The sequence below is a fragment of the Eretmochelys imbricata genome, chromosome 16 (assembly GCF_965152235.1).
Source record: "Eretmochelys imbricata isolate rEreImb1 chromosome 16, rEreImb1.hap1, whole genome shotgun sequence".
Classification (NCBI taxonomy): Eukaryota; Metazoa; Chordata; order Testudines; family Cheloniidae; genus Eretmochelys; species Eretmochelys imbricata.
This window is the reverse complement of record NC_135587.1, coordinates 20,081,904-20,099,308: the sequence shown is the minus strand read 5'-3', so window position 1 is coordinate 20,099,308 and position 17,405 is coordinate 20,081,904. Positions and strand designations below refer to the sequence as shown.

The 17,405-nt window shown below is 44.1% G+C and overlaps 1 protein-coding gene across 1 annotated transcript in view; it reads right to left on the bottom strand.

The window, feature by feature from the left end:
• The window catches only part of COL5A1 (collagen type V alpha 1 chain), a 244,255-nt gene that overhangs the window by 65,074 nt on the left and 161,776 nt on the right, over window positions 1-17,405 (bottom strand). Inside the window, exons 24-29 of the mRNA XM_077835961.1 lie at window positions 16,027-16,071; window positions 14,768-14,821; window positions 11,671-11,715; window positions 8,157-8,210; window positions 3,345-3,389; window positions 1,582-1,635 (exon numbers count right to left, since the gene is read on the bottom strand). Coding sequence (XP_077692087.1) covers window positions 1,582-1,635; window positions 3,345-3,389; window positions 8,157-8,210; window positions 11,671-11,715; window positions 14,768-14,821; window positions 16,027-16,071 — 297 coding nt within the window. The remainder of the gene's footprint in view (window positions 1-1,581; window positions 1,636-3,344; window positions 3,390-8,156; window positions 8,211-11,670; window positions 11,716-14,767; window positions 14,822-16,026; window positions 16,072-17,405) is intronic.

Below are 17,405 nucleotides of genomic sequence, written 5' to 3'. Positions count from 1 at the left end.
AACACACAGGCAGCCTGATATTTTGCTCACAAGTAACTGAGATGGCACCCTATTTGTCTGCAAAATTCTCACGTAGCCGTTATCTTCAAGCAGCTTGGTATTTATCATAAAAAACAAACAAAGGACCTTGCTAGCAGGCAGCAGGGATTGTATGTTTGGTGAGAACGGCTCAGGCAGATACCTGTTTGGCAAGGGTATGCATAATCATCGTGAGATTCAAGCCTTTTAGCGTGGTCTGCCACTAGGTTAATTTCATCTACGAAAAGAAGGAGGTGGGGCTGGAAAAGCTTTCAAGTGATCAACGGAGAGTGACTTTAAGATGATGTTCAGAATGGGGCCCTTGGTATGGCTCCAAGGTATTCTTACATGCCAGGAGCGATGGTGGATTTGCTTTGCATTTTTTACAAGTCATCAAACAAAGAGGATTTTTTTTAAACATGTCACAAATTACGGTTGTCTATCACTCCCTTGGGTCTTCTCACCCAGTGCCTAATATCTATTAATGAAACACCAAGCTAAGATGTGCTTTATTGTTCAGAAAGGAGTGGCAAGAATGTCTCCATCCATACAACGCCGACGGTGGCATGTTGACAAAACCATTTCATAGCTAGCAGATCCCTGCACAGGTGTGCTATGCAGCTGCTGTCTGAATCTCTGTGTTAGTTTGGGCTGATGATTTGAAAAGCTTTTGATGCCAGGCAATGTGCCCTGCTGCTAAAGATACGTGTCTAATATGAAAATGCACCCTTGGTGGTTTTCATAGCCCTGTTTTCACTTCAACTGAAGTGCATGCCTGGTGACTTTAGACTTTGTTCCAGTGCTACGGAACAACATCCGGCTTAACAAATAAAGAGGATGTAACATTTTGTGGGGGGAAGAGATACTGGAAATAAATAAATGATCCTGCAGGATTCGCAGGCATCAGGGCTGCAAGACTGGGTTCTATGTTACCACTAGCTTTAATTTTACTACTGATATGGGGATAAAGAATTGAGAGATTTAGACCCTCCTTGATTCCAGCAAGTCTAAGATGCCAGGGTTCCTATATAGCAGCTGAATGTACAGAATGGGTGCAGAGCCTCATCATGACCCAGTCTAACTTTCTGCTCTCCACTGAGCAGATCTCATGAGTGAACACAGGAGTAAGCATTACAAATATGATGAAAGAGTTTGCTGCCTGCAGGACACTCCTTTCCAGGATACTGGTGTGAAATGAATTCTGATGTATTCCACCCTGGGACAGAATCTTTATATACCAGGCACTTATCGGGAAAACACCAACAAGAAAAACCTTCTCGCTCTCCCTTGAAGCTGCAATAGAACAACCATCGTGTTCCAACCCAGAGAGAGCTGCATTTCATGATGGCACAACACCACAGTTATTTAGTGCTTATGAGGGACTTTCAAAGCCCCGCCCTATTATTATCATCACTGAATGCTAACATGCCTGAAGAACCATCCTCATTACAAGAGACTGATTTCAGCCAGAGCCAGCGTGAAGGACCCTTTCCCAAATCTGCTCTCTCTCTCTCTCTGAGGAAGATGCATTCAGCCTACCTCACCACCTCAGCAAATACTCACCCGGTCTCCCTTGATGCCCATGTCACCTTTGAAGCCAGGGAAGCCATCTTCACCCTGAATAACAGGAGGAGAAAACCAGCTGATTGTCCAAAGGGGATACTGGAACACAGGTCAAATATAAGCTGTGACATTCTGCACCTTTGGGGAAGAGTAGTGAGTGCTGAACAGGGTCCTGAGGGAGGGAAAGAACCAATTTCAGCCCCCCGGTCAGCTGCTGCAGCAGAACTGTCAGCTTATGCACTCTTCCACAGCAGGGGCAATGGCCAGTGAATCCATGCAGTGGCAGATACACTCCTTCCCTTGGCCACCATGTCACTGCCTCCCTCTCCCTCCATGGCAGCATGAAGGCAGCCTCTGTGAAACTCTGAACTGGGGGTGCACAATGCTTGTGTATTTCCGTGGCATCAGGGCATCTCTGTACCTGGGGGAGGGCAAGATGGGCCCACTACCCCCCCCCCCCGAAAAATTGCACATCACCTGTGCCCTTCTAGAGGGCTCTAGAGGTCTTCAATGCACTCATAAAAATGTAAGAATGATTCATGGTGAGAACAACATATCCATGCAACTCAGCCAAGCTGTAAGTGCTCAAGAGCCTACCTTTGGGAGTATCATATCAACAGACAACTATAATCCCACTGGAATTACAAAGGTGCATTCTCCATCCAATCACACCTTGGCTCCCAGTAGAGAGCATCTGCTCAGATGGTATAAATACCAGCAATTTACCGGTACTGGCAACAAATTATTTTGAAGAATAACAGGGTTTTATTTTCACGGAGATCATTTTACATCATCCTTCCATGAAACCTCAAGGACAGTAGTAATATTTCTTTCAGCCAAGACAGTTTAACTGCAGAGCTCAAATCGATACTGTATCAACTCCTAGAGCAAACCCAGGAAAAGACTAAAACATAGACTCTGTAACCAAAAACAACTTTGGATTCTGGAAGGTCCCTGTGGCTAACTCCTTGCCTCTAATTGCCAGCTCTGCTGCTGATGGACTATCAGGTATGAAAAAGGAACATGAGGATACTGAGGACTGGAACAGCAGAGCAAATCTCCATCTCCTGATATTGCTTTGGGAGATCACAGCTGTATCCCTGAAATATAATCTATATTTTTTCTACGCACATTCTACTTTGTCAAACTCCTTTGTAAAATAGATTTTACAAGCTGCTCCAATGGCTGGTCTTGGCAGTGTATTCCATACACTGTATTCCCTGGGCCAGATTCAGATCTTTCTTACCCAGATGTAAATCACAAAGAATTCCATTTATGTCAGTGGATTTTCCCCTGGCTAACAATAAAAACCAGAAGGCTTCTCCTGGGCAAAGGACTTCTGCTAAAATGTTCACTGAAATGATTTTTGTTTGCTATTCGTTAGGAAGCATTGTGCTTCAGTTACCTGTGTAAGGGGGAAATCCAACATGAAACCAGACTCCCCTCCCTTCTAAGGTATTTAAATTATAATAATAATGGCTGGCCTGAGCAGTTGGGCCAAAGACTGAGTAGGTCATGGAGACTCCGTTACTCCCAGCTCAGAGCTGAGACACGCTGGCTGAGCACTGTGGAGGATGTCTATGCTAAGCCTGCTCTGTGAATAAATAGAGAGCAGCTGTTTTTGGGACTGTCAGTCCAGCTCCATTCACCAGAGGAAATATTCATACATGTATGTCTCATGGGACTGGATCCTACATTGGCAAAGCAGGTCTGCAAAACTGCACACACACGCAGCCTTTCTCCAACGGACCGGGGTAACTCACCTTTTCACCCTTAGTGCCCTTCAAGCCACGAACTCCATCTGCCCCCTTACGAAAAAATACAGAGGCACGTTACAATGTTACACCTGCACAAGGTAAAGCATACACACAGCTAGAGCTGGGTGAATCATTAACAACAGTGAATTTTGCCTCGCTCTCTCTGCTGCCAAATTGTAGCATTCACCCCGCAAAGCGTCTGCAGATTTCTGGCTCCTTTTTAGTGCGACGCTCGCCTCTGTTGTGCATTGGCTGTAGGGGTGAATGAATGTGACCCAAAGAAACATCTACAGGGCAGCTGGAAACGCGCTTACGAGCATGGGTAGACAGACACACATTAGCTCCACTCAAGCTAGTGCACTAAAAATAGCAGTGTAGCCGGGGGTAGCATAGGCAGCCGCTTGGGCTAACTGTCTGAAAACAATCCCTCCCAGCACACTTGGGTGGCTAGCCCAAGCCACCACTCATGCAATCCCTGGCTATCCTGCTATTATTAGCCGGCTAACTTGAGCAGAGCTAGCACATCTGTCTATCCGCACTGGAAAGCGGGCTCCCAGCTGCAGTGCAGACGTACCCTTGAAAGTCAATGGAAGAATACTCATTTATTTCAACGGGGCCAGGATTCCTCCCGTTCGTACTGATCCACCGCTTGAGGTGGGACTTCAAACTCAACAGCAGCGATTGCGTTCCGAGGGCCAGATCCTCAGCTAAGTATGAACGGACATAACCCCACGGCAGTCAAATGAAAATGTTCAGGACCATTATTAAACCACCTATTCATCTGTATATGTCTGACAAGGGCAGACCAGAAGCATTCTAACTCATGCTTAACGTTCATACAGTTTATGGATGGTCAGGATTCTGGAGAAAGGAATTACAAGGGGCTACAGCTGGCGGTCTCTCGACTGAGACTCAGTTTGCCAAGTGCCCTCTTGTGGTAAAAACACATTATGCTCCCAGCCTGATAGAATAACTCAGCACAGCAGTCATCCCTCCACCGCCCAGCCAGCTTTGAAACCAGGATAAATCTTTAGCGCAACTAGGATCTGAAGCAGCATAATGTAACCTATGATTGCTGCTGTATGAAATGACACTAAATGGACACTCCTAAGCACTCTGCTACTTCAGGTGGCCTCCAGCAGCTGAGATCCTTAGCACTAAATGGACAGGGTGAAGAAGACGTAATCTTCTTGACGATATTACTCATCTCGGGATTCAAGAGACAGAGTCAAGTATTATCTAGCACTATGCTCCTTCCCCTGGAGTTGACTTGTTGATTGATTTAGTTGGGACTGGTCCTGCTTTGAGCAGGGAGTTGGACTAGATGACCTCCTGAGGTCCCTTCCAACCCTGATATTCTATGATTCTATGACTTGTCTCCTTGTTTGCTTTTATCCTCTACTCAGCCTCCAAGCCATTACATCTAATCAAAACACTGCTGACACCAAGATCCATGACACAGTTGGGAAAGTGGGGGGTGGGGTGGAAGAGATCGGGAAAAAATGCAGTGAATGTAAAGCTAAAATCAGCATGTGAAAGCATGAAGCCTGGGAATACCTGTCCGTTACTAATGCAGTACCACATTCACTAAATTATATGAATGCAGAGCAACTCCCCCATTTTCTGAATCACTGGTCCTCTACTGAGTAAGCAGAGGTAAGCTGAACAGCACTATGGAATGAGATGAGATCATCTGGGAGAGGAGCTACTGTCTAGGAAGAATGCACAGGAAAACTGGAGAACAGGAAGCTGTCATACTGGATCAGAGCTGTGGTCCGTTTAGCCCTGCATCACATGTCCAACAGTGGCCGGTACCAGTTACTTCACAAGCAGGTGAAGGAAACCCTGAAATAGGCAGTTAAGGAATAACCTGCTCCTGAGGAACACTTCTTCCTAACCTGTATCACTTAGAGAAGTTGGCTTATGCCTTGAAGCAGGATCTCTTACCCTGCCAAACTTTTTGGATTTATTTATGTATGGATGTTTGAATCAATCAACACTAGGGCATTGAACAGAATGGAAAGGAAAGGGAAAGAATGAAAAGTGAGTCCAAAGCATACACATGTCAGGAACATGACGTATTATTATTAATCATTTGATTGTAGCACCTAAAAGCCCTGGTCATGGACCAAGACCCACGGTGCTAGGTGCTGTACAAACAGAGAACCAAAAAGATGGTCTCTGCACCAAGGAGCTTACAATCTAAGTATCTAATTGAGGGGGTTTCAAGTACATCTTTTACTTGTCCCTCCTACCCAGATGCCTGAGTTAAGCACGTGATCTTGCACACTAAGTATGTGGTGCAACAGCACCGAGCATGAACTGAGAATTTAGCCTGTGCACTTTTTGGTTCGCTTTGCAACCTTATTGAAGAGCTCTGCTGTGGATGCACCCACCCTGCTCCCCTTCCTCTCACTGTCCTGCACATGCATCAGAAGGTGGAATTTTGCCCTCAATTTTTTAATAGATTATTTTAGCTATTTAACAGATTATTTTAGCTGTTGTGACATGGGGCACAGGCCCTAAGATGCTATGGCAGTGTGTATGGGAAGTTTACACAGTGCCTGCCTGCATTACACCTAGATCTAGCTGGTGCAACTGCTTCACGCTTCTCTGTCTATTTGACCCTTGGCTGCTTAGAGCTGCCAGAGTCTAGCTGCTCACGCGCTGGTGGCCGAAGGACATAAGAGGAGATGCCCTTGGACAATAAGGAAATCTGGAAGCCCGGCCATATGCAGCTGCAAATCATTACTGCGATTTCGCCTTTGGTCTGGCATACTCACTGAGCTGCAGTGGATTGATCATGCTGTGTGTGTCTGTCAAGAGACTGGAGAGTATCAATATGTGAGACACTCAATACTAATGGATTTTGTGATCTAATTCTCAATTGGCTGCTGTGGTTTCTTGCGGCTTGGGGGCTGCAAGTTCTATTCTGAGTTTTGAAGACTTTGTGAGCCACATTCTGCCCTTAAGCACACGAGGCTCACTCAGAAAGGGGGAAGCTGGGTATCAGGGACTCAATGGAAGGTCAAGGCAGAATGGTTTAAGGAGTGGAAGGTGGGAGATTCAGCAGTGTGCCTTACCGCTGCATCCCCCAGTGCTTGCAGCTGACAGTAGCCGAGGGCGTCAAAGGTGTGACCGAGTCCCTTTGTCTGTCATTCAAAGCATTGCTAGGCCCATGTCTTGCCTTGCTTGGGGCAAAAAGTAAGAAGCTTCCTGCACACTGATCTTCCCTCAGGAAAAGCAGGCTAGAATTTCACCACAGGGAACACACATCTCGTAGCTGTACTATGCAATGTAACTCTTATATCAACAAAAAGAGTTCTTTAAAAATTAATTTAATTTTACCCAAGATGTATTTAATGTCCTCCCCCAACCCCTCCTGCCTGCAAAAAATACAAATGAATTTCAAGTGCAGTGAATTCATACAGCAGGAGAGAATTCTGATCAGATGGACAAGATCTAATGATTTATGATGGCAAGTCCAAGGAGAGACACTGTTCTTTGATTCTCAGAGCTGAAGCTTTATTCAATTAATAGCACACTGATTGAGGGAACCGAAACATTTTTGGTAAACACTAAGGATTGTGCAGACAACACACTTTCTCTATATCACTGTAATGAGGAACAGTTCCACTTTAGCAGTAAGCATAATAGAAAACCATTTCTTAATGGACCACTAAGTCTCAATCTGCTGTGCTGCAAGACATGAGATGAAAACATGCTTTGGTTAAATAAATCTAGTTAAATTTTTGGAAATGTAAGAGTGAGTGGCTTTGTGCTACTGGAAAAATGTAGAGGGTTTGGATCGGTTTTCACTTCACCTTTAGCCTCTGCTCCAGTATCTATATCCACAAGCATGGACCCCTGCAGTTTCACAGGAGTGTGGGAAGCATTGTATAGATCAGGGGCAGAGTTAACAGATTCTGATGCAGGATTAAGAATCAGAGTGGCAGGGGGAAAATACCCACTACTTTCTTATCAATGTACACATATTGCAGATATCAGGAGCGAGCTGAAGAACTGCAATTCAATTCAGTGAAAGAGAATGGGATGTGAGTTTAAATATCATGACAGAGAAATCTCAGCTTCAAATAACACAATTCCAGAGTACTCTGAGCGCACAGACACACTGTGTTTTGTTTTAATATTGGGCTATTTTGTTTCATTAACAGTCACAGCCTGTTAAAATCTTCATGTACAGGCTGAGATTTGTTTTGTTTTCCAACTAGTGATGGAACTGTGCCATGTTCCGTGGGAATAAAAATACATCTGAAGCTCTTCTAGAAAGGAGCAGAGTTTTATATTTCTACTAGGCCTGAGCTGATAGGTCAGGCCAAAGGAATGGATCAAATGGTAAGTATGACTGACTACTAGTGCTTCAGTGTTTCTGCTACACTCCCCAGTGAGCTATCGAAGTTTCTTCTAGGCTCACTGATAACACATCTACCATAGGTATCACATCCATATTTAGTGGTAAATCTGATGAGTATCCTTTAGACTCATCTGTAATACCTATAGGTTTCTGACCAACTAACTGATTCAACACCTGTCCTCCTAGATTTCTTCCAGTGCTGTTGCAGCACTTCCTCTTCCATATGACCATTCCCGAGTTCCATTTACACAGAACCAGAGTTGCTAACCCTTTTTAAGCCAGAGAAAGATGTGCTAAGAGTAAGTAGAAGAAATTGCTTCTTAGGGGCTGCTGTCAAACTCAGTGAGATCCAAGACGGCCTCTTCTACCTCGAACACAAGACACAGAATTCAGCTCAGAAATAAAGACATAGGTGTGTGTTCTTGCCTTCCCATCTTCCTTACCTTGACTCCACGAGGTCCTGGATATCCAAGTGGGCCCTGAGGTCCAGTTGGACCCTGTGATTTAAAAACAACAACAACAAAACAACATTAAGATACAGCAACGGTGGAACTTTTTGATAAACTGTCTGTCCTGAACTGCACAGGAAAATGCATGGCTGGCTGAACAGAAGGCATTTGGGAGGTCGGCTGTGCTTAGAAGAGGCTATGGAAACCTAACTTAGAGATCACGTTGCTCTGTGGTCTGTGATCTGCGCACAGGACAGAAGACAGAGAGAGGAGACACCAGCTGTGTGACGGCTGTAATAATTAGCTACAAAGAAAAGGTTTTCTACACAGGATCCGCTAATGATTCGCGATGGCAAAAGTGACTTCTCCGCTTAGTTTCAGGTAGAGCAGGTTGAAGTTGAATTTCGAAGTCATGATGAAATTTTTAAAAAGAAAAAAATCATTGAAATGTTCACAATTCTTTTCTTGCCTTTTTCTAACCAACTGTAGAATCGGTCCAAATTTTTCAAATTCAAGGTGTAGCATTGTCAAATTTGAAGTAAACTTTTAGACGGCCAAAATTTTGGAAAAAAAGGAGGGGAAATATTTGCAGAAAATTTTAATTTCCCCTTTTCCCCCTCAACTAGCTCTAGCTTCAAGAGTAATAAAATAGGAGCAATGCAGGGTGCTGCAACAATTTGTATAGTGGGGGTGCTGACAGCCATTGACCCAAACTGTAGCCCTGTATGTAATGGAAACCACTTCAAGCCAGGGCATGCTGCAGCACCCCCAGCACCTCTAGTTCCAGCACCTATGGAGCAATGGAATAAAATTAAAAAGTGAAAATGTAGACTTAATGGGTAAAACGTTCAAAAGTGCCTAAGGAACTTAGGGGCCTAAGTCCCATTTGAAAAGTGATTTAGGACTTTCGATGAGATTTAGACTTGTAAGTTCCTGCATCACTTTTGAAAATGGGACTTATGAGCCTATGATCCCTAGATCCAGAAAACTACAGACAATGAGATCTTTTCTAGAACATGTGGAATAAACTCCCAAGGGAAGCAGCGGAAACCCCATCATGTGGCACACGTGAACCTAAATTGCATGAAACATTAGCACATGTGCAACGTGGACCAATCCTTCATGTACAAGGAGATACATTGGATGCCATCACAAGTCTAGCTTGTCTCTGATTTCTAGGACTGTTATGAATAGAGCCATCATTATAAGAAGAGCCACTGGTTGGAAGCTTTCAGAGTAGCAGCCGTGTTAGTCTGTATCCGTAAAAAGAAAAGGAGGACTTGTGGCACCTTAGAGACTAACCAATTTATTAGAGCATAAGCTTTCGTGAGCTACAGCTCACTTCACATCCGATGAAGTGAGCTGTAGCTCACGAAAGCTTATGTCCTAATAAACTGGTTGGAAGCTGAAGCTAGACAAATGTAGACTAAAAATAAGATGCAAATTTGAACAGGGAGGGTCATTAACAACTTACTTGGGCATGTGATGGATTCTCCATCACTTGAAATCTTTAAGTCAAGATTGGATGTCTTTTTAAAAGATAAGTTGTAGCTCAAACAGAAGTTATGGGCTTGATACAGACATTTTCGGGTGAGATTCTTTGGCCTGGATTTTGCCGGAGGGCAAACTAAGATGATCATAATGGTCCTTTCTAGCATTCAGAGCTATGAATCCATCTAGTCATCACTGACTCCAAGGGCTGAATTGTAGTTATTGCCAAATCTGGATGGACACACTTCATGGTAACTTTGTAAGTACCTTGCACCATCGCTAGAGTGCCGTCTTATGACTCGGTACATCAATCACATTTTCAACTGAATTGTTTTCTTTTGCTCAACTAACTGAAAAAAATACTCTTATCCAGAGAGTTCTGGATAATTTCTCCCAGCCTGACAACCAGGCTGAGCTGAAGGATCTATGCTTCTTGGGGTCTGTTGGAGTCTCAGAACTCGTGCTAGTGTCAATTGGAACAAATCTAGCAGCACAAACACTGCTCTGGGATCATAACTGCTTAAGCGATAACTCATGGAGAAAGTTATAGCCTGGATCTGGACTTTTACCCTGACACCTGCTGACTTCTGGATGTTTGCTAAATGTCTCCCAGCACAGCGAGTGAGCGCAGGGCAGTTGATTGGGTTTTAACATTCTACAGACACGAACATTTGAATTCCTAGCCTCACGTGACGCCAGCTGGAGGAATGGCCGCCATCAAGGTGGCAGGCATTGTTTTCCTGCTCTGCACGGTACCCAGGCAATGCTAGGGTGAGCTTCAATCAAACTGGACTGTACTCTAATAAAAGACTTTTGACAAATGTAATGGCTTTCAGCTGAATGGGACGCAGCAGGAACACAGATGGTAGATCTCCCAGACAAACTAACAACCATATCATTCAAGGACTCTGAGCAATGTTTTCTAAAATATTGTTAAAGAGGGATTTTGACATGGGGGCAAACTAGAAAGAAAAGAACATTAATTTTTTTAAAAAGTAATTTTCTGCATTCCCTCTGCAGCACTGAGGATATTTATTTGTGTCTGATTAACAGCTTTCCCCTTCACAGGTTTCTTTTGCATGTTCGGGAAGCTTTTCAGTGCTGCTTGCCAGGAAAGCTAGGCTGGACAATGCTGCTAACAGATCTCTGATGCAACTACACATTTATAGACAAGCTGAAATTGTCCCATGACTCCTTCCTCCTCATCCCCTGTGGTCAAAGTCACAAGTGAGAAAACAATCAAAACGCATCTTAGATTCTGAAGGTTCAGGAAGGAAAAACGTCCAAGTTCATCTAGATTTCTAAATGAGTTGTAAATCTCACTAGATCACCATTCCTGGGGCATTTCCAAACAGAGAGTGGGAGGCGGGGGTAATATTTCTGTTCTTTTGTTTCCAGACAAAGCCAGAAAGTGAAAGAAGTAGAAAGAACATTCAAAGAAGCAAACAGACAGTTCAATTGGACTTGGTTTAGGAGCAGGGTTGGTGGGTCTCATTGGTGTTTCAAAAACCAGTACAGCCAAGTCATGTGACCGTTTCCCAGCACATGTTTAACAAAAGTTTTGCAAGCACAGCTACGTCCGTTAGAAGTGTGAAACACCCCTCACCCCCCACCTCCCCATACACTCTTTATCTGACATAACTATGCTGGCAAAAGCCCTAACGTAGATGCAGTTATACCAGCAAAAAAGTCCTTTTGCCAGTCTAGCTTATTTCATTTGGGGAACAGGTATAAGTTATGTTGGCAAAAGAACTCTTGCTGCAATGAGCTGCATCTCCACGGAGAGGGTTTGCCGGTATAGCTCTGCTGGTACAGTACCAGTTTGCAGGTATAACTGTCTGAGCAAATCCTTCCTAGTGTAGACAAGGCCTCTCTCCTTCAGAACTGACCAGAGCGCTTTAATGCCTCCAAGGCAATGAAGTCATCTGCTCAACGTCTAACATTGCACAGGGATTAATTTCTTCCTCCATGTTCAGTGACACTAAATAAGAATGATAAGGGTCTGGTTAACACATACCTGACTCCCCTTCTCACCAGGAGGACCTTCTTTGCCAGGATGACCCTATTAATAAAACAAATAGACAAAACAGAGCGAGGAGATTAATAATCAGATCACTGCTTTGGAAACTGACCATCAGTTTTGATCTATTTCCAAGGGGATCCTTACACATTAGTGAGCACTTACTCATGCGAGTGGTCCTGTTGAGGTCAACTGATCTACTTGCATGAGTGCTTACCAACATAAGGGGACTGCAGTGGAATTCTACTTTACGCTGCTACACCACCTTGCATCTGCACAGCACAAGGTATTTTGCAAATATCAATAACATTTCACAACACCTCTGCGAGTTGGGCAACTAGCAGTGTATCTATTTTGCAAAGAGGGAATTGTGGCACAATGCAGCTAAATGTCACACCCAAGGCCATGCGACAGTCCATGGCAGAGTCAGGAATAAAACTCAGAAGTTCTGGATTCCACTCCCGTGTTTTAATCACTAGGCCACTTTTGTTCCTGATATTTGCTGTCATTAGGTTGGTGATGAGAAAAAAATCCAGTTGTACAGTACTGGAGAGTATGTTGGGAAGGCTGTGATGGTCAGATCTCCACACTGCAATCATTTGCTGGTTACTGGAATCAGCTGCATGATCTGATGATAAACACGCAGTTAACCTGCATCCCCACTGCATGCTGACTGTCTGGACACTGGTCAGCTTTCTTCTTGGGCTTGGGCGCTGAATAACCCAACATCCTGTAGCTTCCAACACATTCTTATTCAGTGTCTTTAGAAGCCTTTTTTTGAGATTTCTATCGGTACAAAACAAAAGTACCATTTTCCATCCTGAAAAATTGCTTCTCATCAAGCACAGTGCACTAGCGAAGCATTGTGAAGAGCCAATGAGTGCCTTTGCAATGGATTTGCTTACTAACGGACCAAACACACTGCCAAGGCAAAACATCCCTCTGGGGTTTGCAGTGTCAGCACAAAGACATTAACCTCTTAGCTGTGGCACCTAATGTGTATTCATAATCTTTTCGTTTGAAAGGAACACGAGGGCACCCAGACCACACCACAGGCTCTCAAAGCCCTAAGCACCTCTGCAGTAAGTAGGTTTTTCATCAGCGAGCTCCTGTCTGAACATGCCAATGACCTTCTTGCAATCACTTAAAAACCATTTCCCAAGATCACGCTGCATAAAGGAGAACGTCAGACCAGCAGGATTTCATAGAATCATAGACTATCAGGGTTGGAAGGGACCTCAGGAGGTCATCGAGTCCAACCACCTGCTCAAAGCAGGACCGATCCCCAATTTTTGCCCCAGATCCCTGAATGGCCCCCCTCAAGGATTGAATTCACAGCCCTGGGTTTAGCAGGCCAATCCCTCCCCTAAAAGGATCGGATTTTAAAAAAAAAACCCTCCCTTCATATACTCACAAATATAATGCTGCTACTTTGATAGCTGAAGGTGCCCTGATGTAGCCAGATATCTAAAGGACATCAACAGCACCCATGCACACAATTGTGCCTGCACTGACTTGCTCATTTCTAGATCTATCATAGGTGCAGCGGTGGGTATCAGTGGAAGTCCAGGCTGAGGTCTAAATCTGCACGGTACGTAATATCATCACCCATTTCAAAAAGTGCAATTCCATTACCAGCCCTGGGATCAATAATTGACAAGGGACTTCATTGGGTCTGGCAGCAAGATGCCATATGATTTGGGGGATTTTTAAAAGGAATTTAGTAAATGCCATATATCTTTGGAGTCCAATTACTACAGAGCATCTGGGCATCTTGTTATTCCTTAATGCTCACACTTAAAACCTGCCCTAGACTATCTTCAGGCTACATCGTTCCCCATGAGAACAAATGGAGCCGTGTGTGCACACTGAAGAGGATATATGACCCTTAGTCTACATAAAAACTGGACCGGACAGATTTTATAACTGAGAGGCTCCAATGGAGGCTGCTCTGAGAATTTCACATGGAGAGCAACAGCCTTATAGATATTCTGTACTGTTGAATCAGCTAACAATTTTATGAGACAGATAAAATTCACCGAGTGGGAAGGATAATCCCCAGATAGAAAAATGTAATTTTTCGGCATGTTCTGCATTTACGTTCAGGAATGTAACCATTTAATGTTTGTTGCTCTTAAAATCGGACGTCTCCTTAGAGTGTAAAAAATCAGATCTAGTTTAAAGGCCAGGGATTTTCAACACCAGCCTCCAAGAACAGATAATGTTTAAAGTAGGATTATCATGAGGCTGCTAGAAGAGAACTCTCATGTGAAATTCAGGTTGCTCTTACTAGCTGCATTGCAGAAGCACTTAGGGTACGTCTACACCGTAATCAGATGCCCATGGCTGGCCCAGACCAGCTGACTCGGACTCAGGCTAAAGGGTTGTTTAATTGTGGTGTAGGGCCCAAGCTCCAGCCCAAGCCCGAATGTCTATCCCACAATTAAACAGGCTCGTAGCTCACACCCTGCAAACCTGACTCAGCTGGCATGGGCCAGCCACGGGTTTTTAATTGCAGTGCAGACATATCCTTGGTGTTCTAAGCTCTACAGGTGGGGATTGAGACAGCAACTGAATTCAGACCTATGGTCCAGGTAAAAGGGTTCATTTTTATTCACAGCATGCATCACCCCCTTTACAGGGACTGGCTTGAGATGCACTCATAGTGCTAGTGCTCTGTCCAATACACTTAAGCATGCATTTCAGCCGAGCTTCTGGGGTTTCGCAGGATCCATAGTGTGCGTTAAAATGACGCCCATTCCTCACTCACAACATTGTTTACTGAAAATGATTATTACTGGGGCAATCCTGAGAGCTCCTGAGCGCTCTCCGCTCCGGCTAGAATCGATGGGAATTGAAGTAGGCGCACAACACGCCTAGGGAAGAACCAGACTGGTAATGTGGGGCTAGAGGAGAACCAAATGCTGCAACGTGGCAGAGACGTTTGTGTAAATTCTGACTGAGGCCTGATCTTGTAAAACCTTGAGCGCTCAAGATCCTACTGAGCTCCCAAGGCGGCTGGGTGCAATAGTGATGCAGCATCAGGTCCCTAGTGGGTAAGTGGGGTGGGGTACCTTAGGAACAGACTACTTACCGGAGGGCCGTCTGCACCGGGCATGCCAGGAAGACCAGGTTTACCCAGGGGTCCCTAAAAAATACCCAGAAACAATCAGAATCACTGCAGCAACAAGTGTCCCCAAGAAGTTATTAAACACCGACAGTCAGAGAACAAAGGGCATCATGTTACAGGCACATCTTTTGCTTTGTCTGAACCTGGTCTCGCAAATGTTGTATGTACAGGTAGATCCTTTAGAAAAGATGCAATGGCTCAACAAGCAGGGCCTGACCCTGCCCCGCCTTTCACACCAGTGCAAACTGAGCGCAAGGCTGGTACAAAGCACTACCATCCTGCCTGGGCAGCATTTTGCACTGATGTAAATGACCACACAAGGTGCAGGGTGCTGGAAAACTGGGCCCACAGAGCATAAAATCACATAATAGAAAAACAAACCATTATGACAAATGGAAAGAATGGGGGGCGGGGGGGACTGCCCTATCTGCCTCACCTTCTCGTTTAAATGCAGTTGTGTTACTCTCCTTTAATAATAGGAATCCTGATCCCTTGACCACGTCAAGGAGTGGCTATACTTACACAACTTGAGTGTGTGACTCCGCAATTAAACAAGAAATGCCTTTGTCCTTTAAAATGATAATCCGTTCTGTTCATTTTTCTCCTGGACAGCTTTTGGTCAATGATCCCATAATACTGTACAATAAGGGGAATTCTCGTGTTCGGGTAAATGATAAATGCCAATGAAGTCAGTGGAGTGGGAATTATGCAAATGCACTCAGGAACATGAATTAGTCCCGTCATTCCAGTGGGCAACATTTTGCCTGATTTAAAGTCCAGGGTGCTGCATGGGTGGGAGGGTAGAATTTGCCCAGTGAGAACAGTACATTAAGCCAAAATGGAAACTCGGTGTAACTTGGCCCGTCTCCCAGGGGGAAGGTCCTCATTAAATTATCTGAATCCCCATGCTCTTACAAATGTTGTCCCTTTATACATCTCTGCATATTTAGCCTCAGAAACAGACAATTTAAAGTCAACTCCTAACATTTTACACAGACAGTCTTCAAAATGTTTCTCTTAAAATGGGACATGAATACAAATATTTTGAATTAGAGACAAACTCTGTTTCCTCCTCTCTGCCCTGTTTGGAGCAGGACAAATTAAACTTTCAGGCATACAGCTGTAAACAGATATTGCATGAGGCAAACAGGAGTATCTGAGGAGACAAATGCATATTAATGGCAACAGCTGACTTATGTCACAGCTGCAGTGTATTAACATACTTTATTGCCTGGTGGACCAATTGCACCCTGTGGACCTGGAAGACCCTGTGAAAAGAAAAAAAGGTAGGGGGGTTAAGAAACAAATTAATCATTCCAAATTTATTTTGCAACACCTCAGTGTAGCATCCTTCTAACACTTTCAATGACTTGGTATTTCCAATAGTTATCGAAATGTCTCACAGAAGATGCTAATACTTCATTTTTAGATAGCTTATTTCATCCATAGAACAAATGAAGATAATTAGGATGAAATTCAATAAGGACAAATGCAAAGTACTTCACTTAGGAAGGAACAGTCAGTTGCACACATACAAAATGGGAAATGACTGCCTAGGACGGAGTATTGCAGAAAAAGATCTGGGAGTCATAGTGGATCACAAGCTAAATATGGGTCAACTGTGTAACACTGTTGCAAAAAAAGTGAACATCATTCTGGGCCGTATTAGCAGCAGTGTTGTAAGCAAGACATGAGAAGTAATTTTTCCGCTCTACTCCGTGCTGATACGGCCTCAACTGAAGTATTGTGTCCAGTTCTGGGCACCACATTTCAGGAAGGATGTGGACAAATTGGAGAAAGTCCAGAGAAGAGCCACAAAAATGATTAAAGGTCTAGAAAACATGACCTATGAGGGAAGATTGAAAAAATGGGGTTTGTTTAGTCTGGAGAAGAGAAGACTGAGCGGGGACGTGATAACAGTTTTCAAGTCCATAAAAGGTTGTTAACGAGGAGGGAGAAAAATTGTTCTTCTTAATCTCTGAGAATAGGACAAGATGCAGTGGGCTTAAGTTGTAGCAAGGGAGGTTTAGGTTGGACATTGGGAAAAGCTTCCTAACTGTCAGGGTGTTTAATCACTGGAATAAATTGCCTAGGGAGGTTGTGGAATCTCCATCATTGGATATTTTTAAGACCAGGTTAGACAAACACCTGTCAGGGATGGTCTAGATAATACTTAGTCCTGCCATGAGTGCAGGGGACTGGACTAAATGACCTCTCAAGTTTCCTTCCAGTCCTATGATTCTATGATAAGAATTGTTTTCAAGATGGGGAAATTGAGGCACCAGAAAGGGATGTGACTTGCCCAAGGTTACGGAGAAGTTCAACAACAGCACTGAAGAATACGTCCCCAGGTCTCCTGACTCCTAGTCCAATAGCCACTGGCTCCCACTGCTTCCATAATGAGTACATTAAAAATCAGAGATGACACTGGGCAGCACATTTGGATTTAGAACCAGATAACTGACTCCCTCAGTCAAGGAGATGCTTGGATCTGGCTTTGGTCCATCACAGCAGCAGAAGTCAGCTGGAAAATGTGGATCCAGAATGAGGTTCAGTTTCACTCTTCAAGCCCTGGAGGTTGTTTAGATTTAGAGCCCAGGCT